The 15,796-nt window shown below is 42.2% G+C and overlaps 1 protein-coding gene across 9 annotated transcripts in view; it reads left to right on the top strand.

The window, feature by feature from the left end:
• SMOC1 (SPARC related modular calcium binding 1) overlaps positions 1-15,796 on the top strand; it is a 134,912-nt gene that overhangs the window by 93,354 nt on the left and 25,762 nt on the right. For all 9 annotated transcript variants that reach the window (XM_032691788.1, XM_032691785.1, XM_032691784.1 and 6 more), the window contains 2 exons: positions 13,619-13,811; positions 14,709-14,791. In XM_032691788.1, coding sequence (XP_032547679.1) covers positions 13,619-13,811; positions 14,709-14,791 — 276 coding nt within the window. The remainder of the gene's footprint in view (positions 1-13,618; positions 13,812-14,708; positions 14,792-15,796) is intronic.

Below are 15,796 nucleotides of genomic sequence, written 5' to 3'. Positions count from 1 at the left end.
CTGAGAATCTGTATGTGTCCAGTGAGTTTTTCTACTCTCACTAAAACTGCATTGCTAGGAGGGATTGCTAGTGCTATTACCCCAGCCCACTTTAAAGAATTAAATGACAACTAGATGCCTTTCTCAGTAGGGTAAGATGTAGATTCAAATCTTCTCAGCCAGAGGCAGGAACCAAAATATGAACTATTGAACAGCAGAAAAGTTGGGGTTTTACACTTACAAACTATGTCATCTGTCTGTCAGGGTTTTGGGTTTTTTGCCCCAAAGTCAGTTTTTTGTTTGGGGGCAAGTGAAAGGTCTAGATAACACAGTATTATGGTGGCAAGATGACAAAAACATTTTTTGATGTTTGCTTTTATTTCCTTTTCCTGTTTCCCAAACATGCACATCCACATATGCATGCACATGGATATCCTGAGCTAACTAAGCCAGTCATTTAGCACTCCCTTCTGTGGTGTGTCATTTTTAACACTGCCAGAGCAGGAGGTGATGGCCATTCTCTAATCAGCATGGCTGAGAACTGTCTTTTCATTCTTTTCATTCTGCTTTTACTGTTTCAACCCCTCCCCTCCCCCCCATTCCAGACTGCAATAGTCCAAATTATTTTTTTTTACAGTTCTTAATCTAGGAAAACACTTGATAATGTTTCCCAGTTTCAAGAAATGTAATGGCTGCTTGTTTAGGAGCACCCCATCTCCACTGAGGAATCCAGGGGCTTTCCTCACTTCCGGAGTTGGGTTATCTCCAAATCATTTGTGGTACTTAGTGATTTGGTTTTAGTTAGCAAGAATTTCCAGCCTGTATCCAGCTTACCGTGACAACCTTTAAGAAAACCACAGAGTGATGTAATGAGTGCATGCATGGAAAAATAAACAGCTCTGGAGAAACCAGCAGTAGCAGCTTCAAGTAAATATTCTGCAGTCACTGGGGTTTTGATAATGACGTTATTTGAAAGGAAGAATGAGTAATATATTAAGGTTAGCAGCTGAAGACAGGTTTGTGTGTGTGCCTAGTTTAAAAAAAAAAAAAAAAAGAAGAAGAAGAAAAAACCCACAGCTGTTTATTTCAAAATCTTGCCTGGTGTGAATGGGGTCCAATTCCATGTGGCCTATTCTGTTCAGCTCTGGCACCCAAGCATTGTACAGGCATCTCATGATGGCACTTTCTCCTCTCAGGAGCTCTTAGTAGACAGAGTATAATTGTGAATGAGCTTTGAAAACAAGAATCGTGGTATTCACATTTCTTTTTCTTGAGTCCACTTGGAGTCCAAGCTTAAGGGCTTTTCAAAGGGAGAAAAAACTTGAAAACTGCATGTCTGTATATACCCTGCCATCCACCCTGAAGGGAGGCTCTGTATTGTTGGGTGCAGTTTGTCTCCAGAGATTTGCACAGTGAGGTGGGATGTGATTGCATCAAGTGTACTAATAGGATTTGGTTTCTCTGGTTTGTCTGTGTTCCTTTAAGTTTTTTCTCACTTGCAGGAAAAAAAGAAAAGGCAAGAAAACACCCATGGACACTCCAAAAAACCCCCTCTCTAGTACTCAGCTAGGACCATTTTTGCTGCATGCCTTTCTTAACGATCAGGGATAGTGATTGCTTCTAAGGGGAATATACTCACGGCTATGTTGCCTTAGCCAAATGTAGGCTTTCTAGGATCCCATACATTAAAAAGGAGTCTGTTTTTGGCTATACTGAGTATCAGTGTAGTTCCTCTTGAGTCAGGTGAGCCCAACCAACATACAGCAGGATATATACATATAGAGCATGCTGATAAGCACATATGTATATACATATAGAGCATGCTGATTTGCCCTGGAAAAGGAATAGGCAGGAATATTGGTAGGACACCCCAAAAATAGCCAAGTTTGGACAAAAGCTTAATATATTTTTAGGACTTTCCTTTTCAGAAGTGAGGATAAACCCAAGGAGCTTGAATGCCTATAATATTTTCCAGAATGGGGAGACATTGCACCTATTTGCATTGAATGTATAGTTATTTGAAGTTGGAGCAAATTTCCTCATGCCTTGGAAATGTGAAATGCTGCAGAGAATAAGGAGCCACGGGTAGATTCAGATGGCTCCTGAAAAGCAAAGTAGTGTTTTGAATGGGGGCAGTTTCTCACCTGTCTTTACTGCTTTATCTCCAGCCTTATTATTTAGTTGTCTTGTCCTACTCTGGTGCACAGCTCTCTCTCCACCTTAATATTTGAAGACGTGTGAGGCCATGGACTTCTGCTTGTCCTGCTGACAAGCTCCAACTTTCTGCTACTACTAAACTAAATTGTGTTAGTTCCAAATTTACTGTCTCTCCATGCCAGTTGTTTTAATGTTACTGTTCAAATGTCTCATACAGGATTGTAGGCTCTTCCCCAAAGTCTGTGGCTGGTTAGTGTTAATCAGGATACCAAGTGGAGGAGGTGGCTATCACTTTGGCAGGAAAGCAAAAGGGGGATGTAGTCAGGCATAATTGTGCTTTAGCAACATCTGAAAAAGATGTTATGGCAGAATTTGAACTGGAGAATGTTGGTGCCTGTGAATGATATTCTAATGCTGACTACAGTCCTTCTTGATAAATGTTTTGGTGCTTCTGTCTCCTCTGGCCATAACACCTGGGATTAGTTAGTGGCTTTTGAATTTCTCCATAGCTTAGGAGGAAAAAAGTGTCAATGATGGTATCAAGAACAGGAGCTCATGGGAGGGAAAGAGTGTTAGAAAGCTTTTGCCTTTTCTACTATCCTCTCTTAATGTGTGCTGTCTGGCTCTTGTCCTGCATATTGAGTCTGTGCCTCTCAACAGAGTGCTGTCAAAACTCTTGGGCTAAAAATCTATGACTTCATTGTCCTACCTGCCACAACTATTTATCTTCAGACTTTTGTATTACTCCTCCTACCCCTTCTTTTTGTGAGTGTTTGTTTTGGTTTGATTTTGAATTAATTTTAATTTAGATTTTGGCTTGATATCAAATGAAGCAATCTCAAGAGAAGCTCGCTCCTGTTGAGTATGAAATGAAAACTTACTAATTCCATTACATTTTCATAACAAATATCTATGCTCTTATCTGCTGAGTTCTTGCTTCATTGCAAGCCAAAATGTGATGTTTCTTCCTTACTTTTTATCCTGCCCTTCCCTCCGGCTCCATCTGTGGTTCGACCATCCTTTCCTGTCTTGGCTGCTGCCTGGGAGGCCTCTGTCTCTGTCTTCCTCCTGGAAGTTCTGAGAAGGTATGATATGTGTGATGCCTAAATGTGATTCTCCCGTGTCTCAGTGTGACGGGTGTGTGAAGAAGGGAGTATGTAGAGAAGAACAGAGGCAGGGGAATGGAAGAATCTAGGACCAGGGCCCTTTCCAGACAGCCAGCAAACAAAGTCATAAATAACATGCCATTGGGGACCAGTTAATCTGCTCTATGAAAAGGTGCAAAGTATACAAGTGGGAAAAATAACATTGTATAATAATCGGCATGCAACCATAGGTGTTAAACCATATGCAGCTAGGCAAATAAATGAAGCTCTCCCTGAGTGCTGTGCAATAAATCATTCCCAAAGAATTCAGTCCCTCCCCCTTCTTTATCCCCCAAAGAAAGAAAACAAATTACTTTAGACGTGGAGTCAACACTGCTACTCTGCAGCTGCCAGTTAAGGCGAGTGGATGGGGAGCAGTAGGAAAGGGGCAAAGATATAAGAATCTGGGGTAAAAGGGGAAATAAAAAACAACCCTGCATTTAAAACCACTGATGATTAGGTGGGGGAGGGAAAGGAAATAAAGTCCAGCACCAGGTATTACCTGGACATACAGGGACAAACTGAGTGTGGTCAACTTTGTGGAGTTTGTTTTGCTTTTTAGCAGAAGCTGGTTCATATTGAAGGGGCTGCATTGATTTGCTGAAATATTTCTATAGCAGCTCCTTGTTGTATGTAATAGCAGCATTCAGCATAGGCTTGTTGGTGGATCTGCAGTTCAGACATCCATTTGAATCCAGTTGATGCCTGCAGATAAACTGCACGTGATTACTCACCTTCATGCCTCTCTTGAAATGTTCCTGTCAACTTCACAACATTTCTGAGGTACTACAATTAAGAAGGAGATGTTTCAAAGTAACTGTCATTACTAGCTCCTAGATAACCTCTGGAAAATGTTTAGACCTAGGCTTCTCCTGAAACCAAAAGCCCTGGTGGGGCTTGCAAGTGATTTGCAAGGAGACAGCTGAAGGAAAAAAAAGGGTTCAGAACACAGATCAGTATATCCTTAGGAGCGTCTGTTGCTCCCAGCTTTGTCCAAGAAGGCCATGGATATTGCCTAGTACAGCATAAGACTGTGAAGCAGTAGAGCTGCATTCCGGAACTTTGGAAAACCTTACTCCTCCCATGAAGGTGTCTTTTGGTACCAGGCTTAGGGTGAAGAGGTTCTCAGCTTTGGTGGGTCTTGGAGGTGGAGTGAGTAGATAAGAGAAATGTGTGAGGCCCTGCAGGAATATCAGCAGGGCTTGTGGAGCAGCAGCATGGGAAAATATCATAGAATCATCTAGACTGGAAAAGACCCTTCAGATCAAGCCCAGCACTGCCAAGTTCACCACTAAACAATGTCCCTAATTGTCACATCTATATATCTCTTAAATGCCTCCAGGGATGGTGACTCAACCACTTCCCTGGACAGCCTGTTCCAGTGGTTGATAACTTTTTTGATGTAGAATTTTTTTTCTAATATCCAGTCTAAATCTCTCCTTGTGCCACTTGAGACTGTTTCCTTTCATGCTCTCACTTGATACTTGGGAAAAGAGATCAACACCCGCCTTATTACAACCTCTTTGTATGTTGACTGTGTTCTCTTTACTTTCAAACTGATGTCATCAGAGCTGTGAACCGTGTTGTTAGAATCCTGTGTATATTTTGGGGATAGGGTGGGACTGCCATCCTCATGTTCTCTTTTTCTTGGTGGTTATCTCATTTTTGCATTTTGCCAGACCACCAAAATAAGGAAGTGGTCAGTGGGAACTCCCACAGATGGAGTGGCTATTGCCTATGTAAGGCTGCAATTCAGAGAAATCCTGCTGGGAGCATTAACTTCATCTATAGTATCACTCTGTAGTACTTCCTTTGCCTTTTAAGCCAGAGCATGGAAGAGTGCTATACCCGTCTCGTGACACTGATGAAGTGAGAACTCATCATGGCTAATGTCTGAATTCCATGCTATCATGAACTTCCAAAGCCTGAATATTCTGCCCAGAGACAGCTGAGTCAAGCTAAATATCCAGAAGTAAGTGCTAGCACTACTGTCAGAGACAATTCCCTCTGCCTCCTTGTAAAGTGCTAAATATTACCAGAAAATCTGGTCTATCACTCCATGAAAAGGCCCATCACACTGTAAACCTGTCTCTCTTCCTTCTTTTACTCACCAGTAGTATCATAAAAAAAGAACATTGCTGTAGGTAGGAAGACCAGTCTGAACTGCTTTTTACCTGACTGTGACAGTTTCCAAAAGCTTTCTATTTGGTGTCCTATAATTGCACACTTACAATACTGTAAAAATAGCATGCTTGTATACTCTAGCCAGCAGAGGTAGTCAAGTTCTCCAATAATTGCTGTGCTAGTTGTTCCAAGCACTATTAAAAACAGGTGTGGAAGTGAAAATAGTTTCCCAGTAAAGCTAAGGCTCCACTGGAAACACCTATTGCTTCTTGTTTTATTGAACAATATTCCTCAGTGTGGAAAGAGTGCAGTGGAAAAGGAGTATAAGGAAAATAAATGTGTTCAGAGACAGGTGGCTTATCTCAAAACTAGGTATGCCTCAAGCTCACAGTGCTTAGAAACTGTGTGAAATGGAAAAGAGGTATTAAGGAACAAAAACCACAGACTCTGTGTAGTTTTGCATCAAAATGATAAGGACAGTGTCTAAGGTTGAAAGCTTTTCTACTGCTGAGGAACCATCCTGATGTCAAGAACTGAAGAGGCTGTATTTTGATGACAAACTTTCTCTCCTTAGACTGTGAAAACTGTTGTCAATGTGAAGGTACTGCACAGCTACAGCTGTCATATAGAATCCAGGTGCTTGGGGGGGGGGGATCAGAACTCAAAATCTGGAAACTTAAACCAGATCAAATATCTTTAAGATTTTAGTCTGTGTTAGCAAAGGGGTTGCTTCACTCATTGAGGATCTGCTGGAGCTTCTCAGCCTGTGTGAGGAGAATAGAAAAGACCTGAAGGGATCATGTATTTTTTTCTCTCAGTTTTAACCCACGGTCACATCCAGTTAATAGCAGCTCTGACACGTGTAACCTGCTTCTAATGTGGCAACAGAGATCCCACTGCCTCTTCCAGTTAGTGAACAGTTAATCACCAGGACTTTTTTATATCAAACATAAATCTCCTTTCTCCAAGTAAGCTGTCTGCTACTTGAACTATGCATGGGAGAAAAAAAAATTCTATGACTATCTTTTTTTTTTTTTTTTATAGAAGAGCTTTTATGTCTCAGAAGACTGAATGTCATCCCTAGACTAAACAAAGTGAATTCTTTCGGCCTTTTCTCATAGATCAAGTTTCCTAGACCTTTGCCTGTTCCCTTTGCTCATTCATGCCCTCTTGCCAAATGGTCCACCTCTCCCTCAAAGTGCAATGCCCAGAGCTTGTACACAGGGCTGATATAAAGGCTTACCAGTCCTTAGTGCCCTTTTCTTATGTGAAGCCCCTGTCATTACATCCCACAGCTAGATTCTCTTGTTTTGACTTTTTTGTTGTTGTTTGTAATGTCAGGAAGTTGCAGGCTTTTTTTGTGGTCTACCTAAGCTCCTGACCATTTTTTTCCAAGTCTTGCTGTCTCGCCAGTAATTTCCTCTCAATGCACTGGATTTCTTCTTGCTGGTTCTTATAGTCTGTACTTGTAAGTTGTGATCACACTGACTTAAAACCATTTATCAAGGTGACTTTGAATTCTTTCCTGAAGTTCAGTCTGTAAATTGGGTGCTCTGTTCCACTAGCCAAATCGGTAATTTAATTTGATACAAGTCTCATGATAGCTTTCTAAACCGGACTGTTTCAAAGAGAACTTTTGAGATCTTGTCTTGAAGAGTGTATTTTTCTTAACCTGCAGTGTTAGACATCTCATGGTAACTGTATACCGTCTGCATTTTCCTTGTTTGCTTGTGAGAATGACACAACTTATAATATGCTCTAATGAACTAGAATTTAAGCAGAGCTCTGTTTAATGCATTATGTGTTTGCAGGTTTTTTCCCAGGATGATGTACTACAGCTGTAAAAAAGGCATTGGTCTCTTTCTGCCATCCTTCACCTGGTCTGCCTACAGCTCTAGGAGGGCTAGGGCTGTGTGACTAACTGCTAGAGATGGGATGGTAAAAAGAGTCCAAGGCCTGCCTTGGCAGTTGAGTTAGAATTACAAGGACAGGTAGCTTTCAACTGACAGGTTTCAAGATGAGTGGGTGTGGATCTTTATTCCTGTGTGGTTTGGAAACCCCGTGGAGCAGACTCCTTTCTTAACTGGGCAACACCACAGGTTCTGCTAAGTGAGCACAAATTGAGCACAGAAAGTCCCTCTAATCCCCGAAACAGTGCTTTCTTCAACCAGTCCTCCTTATTTCAAGCCAGAGGGTAGATATTGAATAGACTTCTCATCATGTAACACTGGTGGGAATGCAGTGCAGCTTTATCTGTTTGAGCAGGAATAAAATGGCAGGGGAGGGATGTGTTCCTGGATAGCTGAAGTTTAATGAGCCACTTGGAATAATGCCTTTTTTAAAATTATAACCCACCTGTTAAACCTTTGCATTGTATTTGCTCAGCATTGGAACATGTAGCATCTGCTTCCTCTGTAGTCTACGCCTTGAGAAATGAAATGGAGTGAGTACCAAGGTAAAGCAAGGACTGCTCAATTGGTATAGTGTGGGAGCACCTGCAAGCTTTATTTTTCTTTCTACCTTTATATTAGCCAGAATACTCTGGAGGGACTATGATTCCAGACAGAACAGGGTGGAGTGGGTATCAGCACTGATGACTAACAGAGGTGTGGAGAGATTTATGCTATCCCCATGAGCCATATTTGCTCAGCTGTTATTGTGCTCCTAGTAAACACAGAAGGGGTTGTTTCTCTCCCTCCACCCACAGCCCTGCTCAGGGAACAGGCAGCTAGTACCTATTCACTGCGTTGCTTTGCTAGTCCTGCTAACACTTGTGCATGTGCATACCCAAGGCTTTTCAAATTCTCTTTCCCCGCTGAGGTGTAAAGGATGCAGATTTAGACTGCTGATATAACCTGTGCTGAACTTCCCTTCTGGAATGAGGCTGTACTTTCTGGCCACAGCTTTTGTAATCTCTGTACAGCAATGAGGCATTTGTTCTCCTGGAGTGGACCTGGATCCTGTTCACATTAAAGCTCCATTATACAATGTAAAAGCACCTTTAAACTTGCATACATGCTATGATAAAATAACCAATTCAAGGCTCCTGTTCTCTTCTACAGCAGTGTAAAGACGCTAAGTAAAAATGAGAAATCAACCCTGTCTGAATTAAGCTCCCCTGGGAGACAGTCAAACACTTTTTTCTCACTGAGAGGAAAACTGAGGCACAAAGACACTTAGTCCACATGTTTGGGTTGGCACAGGATGTCAATAGGAACTTGGCACTAGATATCTGTGCTGCTGCCCTTTGTTCTGTGCTGCACTAATTGCTCACTGAGGGGAAAGTTGGGAGTTGAACAAAAAAAATTTGGGGAAGATGTGCTCTATTTTTTTGAAACGGTATTTTGAAGTCAGGTTCCTGTTGCAGCACTAACAATGGTTGATTGGTCAAGAATTTTTCAGTAAAAGACCTTTTCCTCCCCTTGTGATGAATGCTTGTTCACTAAAACTGAAGCTTTTTGTGGGAACTCCATGGGAAAAGTTTCTCTGGTCTAGACAGAACTTCTGGTCAAAAGAAATGAGAGAGGGAAAGAGAAGGGAGTCTGCCCTGCCTGGCATGGCCTTGTAGCTTTGGGGTTAGGCTATTTATATAGGTTCATTGGGGCTGGGCAGAAGCACAGAGGAAGGCTAGATCCTCTCTTTTGCCCAGTTTGGAAGAAGAAATCCTGTCTCAAGTGTGTAGGGAACTCTTACGGGTGTTTGATTTTGGTGTCACAATGTTTCCTTCTTTTAATTTAAAAAAATTTTGGGGGTTCAAAAGAGCAATATTCAAAAAATAATCTGCTGTGGTTGGATGGCAGATCTTCCTTATGTCCCATCCTAATCATCCACAGCATCCTAACAGCCCCAGTGAATCATGCTTAGTCCTTTGGCTCTGATAGCAATGAGAGTTATGTGTCAGGAGAGCAGCTGGAGGAGGCTGCCTTGTCCCCAGAGCAGCACGTTGGCTGCATCTAGCCCTGCAAGCTGAGCATGAGAATTGTTAAGCACAAGCCTTTGGCTAGATGCTGCTAGACACCGTCTCTTCTCAGCTTTGTAGAGTAAACAAACACCCCATCTCTTTAATAACCATGTAGTTTATTAGACAGTCAGATGAGTCCTTTACCTCATCCATCACTTTTATTTTTATTGTGCAGGCACTAGATATATGTTTGAATGTGTGTACTTATGGGACCAGGAATGAGAGACCTTTTTATGAATCTGACCGTGTATTTCTCAGAAGGCCATTACTAAGGGGAAAATTGTTGCAGAAATAATGTGCAACTGCAGATGTCCAAGCCATGTTTTCCTGCAATACCTCATGGCTTCAGAGGTACTACTTTAAAAATATATTTTAATAAGTGTTAGGAGCAGCCAGGAGTAAGAAGGAACAAACAGTTAGCATTTTAGAGCTGAGTAGTTAAGGTAAAATGGATTTCTGACAGCAATTCTCTTCTTTGTGTGTGTGCATACATTCCCTATTTTTTTTTTTTGCTGTTATTGGATTTTTTGTAGTCTAGATTTGCTGATTTACAAAGGTTTTGCTCCCCAGCAACAGTAAACTGGCAAGTGTTACTTAGTTTCTTTGCTGGTGGTTGTCTTCAGACAAGCAGAAATGGCAGAAAACAGCAGAATGTGACAGTGCCTTTAAAATAAAGAAATAAATGGGTATAATATTATTTTTTGTACTAGGAAGACTGTGTCCACCTTGCTGTTTTAAATGTTCTTTCTCTAAATGTTTAGTTTAGGGAAAGAAGGAAAACCTTTCTTTGTCTTTTTGTGCCTGCAACTCCCATTAACAGGGAATAGGCTTTTAAATACCCTGCGAGTATAATAAATATATGCTACTTTCTAAGATGACAGCCTAATTTCATACCTGGCATTAAGCTTTCTAGCTTGGCCATAGGCTTTCACTGTTCTCCATGAATGTGGCCTTGGCAACAACAGCAAAGTTTCCAGTAAGCAGTTTGACTGGAACAGGCAGTCTTCAGTGTCCTGAAGCTGGGATAGCATTTGATGGTCCCTTCGTTACTCAGGAGACCATCTTTCAGGGTGACAGTGCGTGCAGTTCATGCCAAGTCCCATTCTAGGAAAGCTGATGGTATGGATTTCCCAGCTGATTTTGCTGGCTTTTGAATACCCCAACTGTTAATACTCATGTTTATTTTTTAAGGGAATTAAATGCTGTTAGAGTGGTAGCCAGGAGGAAAGAGCTTCTCCAGGGGCTAGTACTAGTTAATACATTCTGCTTACTAGACAGATGTCACTGAAGGAACTTTCCACAAGGCTGTTGTCAGAGTCAGTGTGTTTGTTATTCTGATCTCCTCTAGCTCAGGGAATGTATGGTGGATCTGGAAAGGCTTCAGAGAAGAACTACCAGCTGGGACACTTCAGCGTGTAAAAGAGATGAAGCAGAAATCTGTAATGCAGGGAAGAACTTTCATAGCAGCTGCTTCTAGATGTATACTAGAAATGAGAAAAGTGTGATCTCCCTGCTATTTCAATTGTACTGCATCATTACTAATGATGGGCCACTGAATTCTGGTGACAATGGTAGAGTTTGCACCATGATATCTATTTGATATCAACTGAACAAAGGCTTTAAGATTTGTTTCACTCAGCCCTTAAACACCATTCAAACAGGAAACAACTACCAGTTAGTTATGTATTCTGGTAGTAAATGTTGTGACTACTCAATTCCCACAAATTTCTGTTAATATGTGCAGAGAGCTTTTTCTCTTTTTTTATGGCATAGCAGAAATGTGTGTATATGTACGTTTATTCTGTGTAATTTGAATACCTAGCTGCAAATATATGTAAAATAAGATACTAATTCATTAAAGACTTTTTTTTTTCTTGCTTTCAATAAAAGTAGCATATTTCTCTGTTCTGACAAAGAAAACCCACTTTATTTTGTTTCAGAGTAATTTTACTGCCAGTTTTGCAAGACTGAAAGGACTTGAGAAATCTTGTTTTGACTTTGTGCACTCAGGAAGCTTTGGGGATTTAGATAGAAAAATTCCTGGAATGTAGTTCTTTTTAGCATTTTTTTTCTTTTGCTTGTAATATAAAGATGATATGGAATTTTGCCCCTGTTTTTTTGCTTACCCAAGCTGCATGAATGATTCGCCTCACCTGATGGCCAAGGTGTGAATTGCTGTTGGCAGACTGTGGGTAAGAGGGGGCCTCTCTGATGTAAGTGGTTTGTTAGAGAGCCTGCAAGCCTCTCACTCAATGGCTTCTCTGTCCACGTACAGCTTGGGAACAGTTGCGGCGTCTTTTTTTTTTTTTTTTTTTCAGATGTGAAGTCTGTCAGCAGAGTGAAGTCAGCTTAAATATCAGCTGAGGCTTGAGCTCCCTTTCAGTTTTTGTTGACTTTATCCCCTCCTGCTCCTTCCTGGTCAAGTTTTTCTCTGCTTGAGTCAGACTTGCAGCACTTCAAAGTTTTTGTTCTGTGTTTTGAATAACACAGTTTTGGGTTTGTGTGTGGCAAAGTTTAGGTGCCCTTCACATTCCCAGCCTTGACAGTGATCTGAAATGCTGAGGAGAGCTGAGGCCATTTTGGGTTTTAAGACTCGTTCAGCTACAGTTCAATTTCAACCAGTAAAAGTTCTTCTGGTACCCAAGCATGCTGTACTCAGGTGATGCTGTGCAGACCTGCTGGAGTTTTTTGTTGCACCTGCTGCCACCAAGCTGAGGAATTCTAGCTGTGAATTGGCACCCCTTCTGCTCCCCAAATATGGAACAAAAATTACTCTCAACACCATAGTTTATCACCAAAATAAAAGACACAACTGACGGTGTGCAGACAGGCAGGCAAAATACAAGCAAACAGTGAGTGTGTGTTAGTTGTATGCTGAGCCAGACCCGGGAGCAGGATGCTGAGGTCTGCTGGCTGATGGTGCAAACATCTAAAGATTTGGGATGAACCTGTGGTGTCATTGCTGGTCCATGTTGAAGAATATTCTGTATTTAAAACTTGAGGGAGTTCTTGCCTGTGGCAAGGAGTTACGGGTCTTGTGGCTTATGTGTAAAAAAAAAAAAAAGAAAAAACACAGTAAACTGCAAGGGAGAGGAAGGCTAGGGAAGAAGAGGACAACTGTTCCTGCTTCTGTTTTTCATCACTCTCCTAAGGATAAAAGTTAGATTGTTGTCTTTTGTTACCCTAGACTTAGACATGCATTAAATCAGGTGATCCGCTGCCTTGACTGCTTTTTTCTCACTGTGATACCTTCAGTAGTGAAATAATTTTCCTACTCATTAAAGGGCAGAATGCTTGAATACTTGAGAACTTCTGGCTGTTGAGCCAAATTGATCTTAGCGTTCCACATTTATTCTGTTCTTATTTTTCCCCTTAAATGGCTGATCCATGTAAGAGGCAGCAGCCTGGCACTCTCCATGCATCCATCAGTGCTCTGCAGGTGGTGGTTGAAGAGGTGGCCTTAGGGCCCTATGTGTCAGGCTGGCTGCAGAAGCCACTTCTGGGCTTCTTCTGTTCTTGGGTTCCTGCCAAAGAACCACCTCTGTACTCTGTTCTCTGTTCGATGATATCTTTGGAAATAATTCCCTTTTCTGTTTAATAGGTTATTAAGGGACTGGGCCTTACCTACGCCTCAGTAGGAAGCAGTGTTGGGTGCCCTTTGTTTTCCAGGGTGGAGAGGTGATGGCAGTGTGGGTAGAACTGTTCCTATTCTGTTCCTTGCTGAGGTGTGTGCAGGTGCTCTCTGCACTGGATAAGGAGGTGTTAAAACATAATAGCATCTCTCCAACATGATACTAAGAGGAGGAGGTTGAGAGGGAAGAGTGTGGGGTAGGGCAGGGTGTTTGCCTCTTTTGTTTAACTGGAAAATACAAGTCATAATTTAGGATCCATCAGTTTGCGAAAACATAATCTGGGAAATGTTCACCTCACGGCTGCAGTAATAGTGAATCTGATAGTTCAGTTCCAGAACTCAAGTGATCAGGAAGAGTGTTTCCTGCTGTTTCTGACATGCTGGGCACTTGGCAGTCAATGTCTATAATCCATAATCTTGTGTCACAGCTAAATGTAGGAGAAAGCTCTCAATGTAGAAGGCTCTGAGTTCCTGGGGACGTAGACATACTGGTGTTTGATGAGAGGGAAACAGCCACAAAGGGCTCCTGATGTGAAGGATACCTATATCCTGCTGAGCATAGGAAAGTGATCTCGATTTGGGTTTTTTCCCATTCCCTTCAACCTCCTCTCTGTCTTTCAGAGAAAGTTCACTCCTGCGACCAGGAAAGGGAGAGCGCCCTGGAGGAGGCCAGGCAGAATCCCCGCGAGGGTATTGTCATCCCCGAGTGTGCTCCTGGAGGACTCTACAAACCAGTGCAATGCCACCAGTCTACTGGGTACTGCTGGTGTGTCCTGGTGGACACAGGACGTCCTCTGCCTGGTACTTCCACTCGGTAAGAGCTATAGGCAGGCCTGGTGAGGTGCTGGAAAGAAAAGATATAAAAAAAGTGCTAGTGCCATATCAAATCAGTTTCTCACTCTAGAGCAGTCAGCTCTGCACTACCTTCCTTAGAGTGAGCAATGCCATATGTGATGTTCCCTGTTGAGTGTTACTATGTAGCTCCCTCTCCATAGGAGTTGGATAGAAACTACTGTCCTTACTTTTCTCTGTGTTAAGCACTCATTCAAAACAGCCTTTTTTGTTTTGTGGCTTGAAGCTTTTGGGTGGTATCAGGAACTGACGCTTTGCTTCAGTACAGGTTATGGGCATGAGCAGTGAAAAGACAAGTGGCTTTGCATTATCATCTGCTTTATAATTCCTTGCTGTAGCCACTTGAATCCTGACCAGTATGGATTTAGAAGACTGCTTGGTTGTGCATTAGTAGATTTTAAGCAAGTGATAGATTATTTTTTTTTCCCCAGTTACTCTCTATCTTAAAACTACCTCTTTTCTCACTTGGGTTTGGAAACAAACTGTGGGTCTGGCAAGCTGTAAAAACAGCCCAGTAGGAGCTGGGACCTAAACTCCAATAGGTACAGTGATTCTGCAGAGCATGGACAGCTTTAAAAAAATTATCAGCCTATGCCCATGAGGAATGGAAGAGGGCCCTGAACCTCTTTGTGGGTTTCAGTTGGTAGCTGGTACTGGACTTCAAAGTATGTTCTTTCTTCTCTTTCCACTTCTGCTGCTGTTGCTGACTGTCCATAAACAGATGCTTGAGAATGGTATTTCTTCTGCAGGTTTATTGGTTTCCCCTGCAGTAAGCAGATAAGACACAACCCACTGGTGATCATGTGATGTCACTAAAGCTGTGCCACACAGTTCAGCTTCTGAACTTCTCCTTTTTCAGCTATGAGACTCCAGTGTGTGAAAGTGATGCCAGATCGAAGAGCACAGAGGTTGATGATCCATTCAAGGACAGAGAACTTCCAGGTCAGAGGAACAAGATACTGTCTCTCCCTTCTTACCTTGTCTTACCTTGGGACTCTTTAAGAGGTCAAGAATATTGTTGAGGAGATGGGAGATTTTCCTCATGTATGCTTTACCGTGGGGGTTGTTCTGTGTTATTTTGGATTATCTCCAGTTTCAGCAGTGAGCTGGAAAAGGCTGGGAGTGTCCTGAGGGGCCTGTTTATTGCCTGTCTGCCCTTTGAAAACATATCTGGAATCAGAATTTTCAGGAAAGAAACCTGGATGCCAAAAAATACCCTGGGGGGAGAATGGGCTCAACATTGAATGTTCTTCAAATTCTGACCAGAACAGGACCCTTTCCATTCAGTAGGGCTTTTCAGCAGCTTGGTGCCCCTTGAGTTATGAAAGAGGACACAGTTGGCAATTGTTAGTTGACTGACTTTGTTCCCTGACACTGCATGGACCCGGCAGGACAGCATTCCTGGTGTACTAAAATCCCTTAGCTAATGATGGCTTCTCGCTTAGCTGGACTTTATCCCTTGTTTTCTACCTGGGTTGCACTTTATTTCCCAGTGCTGCTTGTCTTCTATTCTGCTTTTCCCTGACAAGCCGTAATTTACTGCTTGCCCACCTTTTTTCTACTAGGAACATTTTTTGGGCATAGCTGCCTGTGTGGTTCTTAAAAATGGTATCCCACCTGCCTGTGTTTTGGTTTTTCCTTCCTACTGCCTTTCTAAGGAGCAGAGTGAGGGGGTCTTCACTGACATTGAGTCAACCATTGCTCTCCTGGGTGGGGACTGCTTGAAAACAGAAGCTACAGTGGGTCCCTCTCCACCATGAGGGAGTAGTGGAGACCAATAACTGCAGAAAGAGCTGTTAGCTCTGGATCTGCTTTACTTTCTGCTGGTCCTCTCTATGGCTAGCATAAAACGAGTTGTTCCTGAGCATGCTCACAAAGGAAATGAGATTTGTACCAGATCTGCCTTCTGTGTCTTCTAATTCTCTTCCTGCTGACTCCTGACCTCAG

Source organism: Chiroxiphia lanceolata, chromosome 6, assembly GCF_009829145.1.
Source record: "Chiroxiphia lanceolata isolate bChiLan1 chromosome 6, bChiLan1.pri, whole genome shotgun sequence".
Taxonomy (NCBI): Eukaryota; Metazoa; Chordata; class Aves; order Passeriformes; family Pipridae; genus Chiroxiphia; species Chiroxiphia lanceolata.
This window is presented reverse-complemented; position numbering and strand designations above follow the sequence as displayed.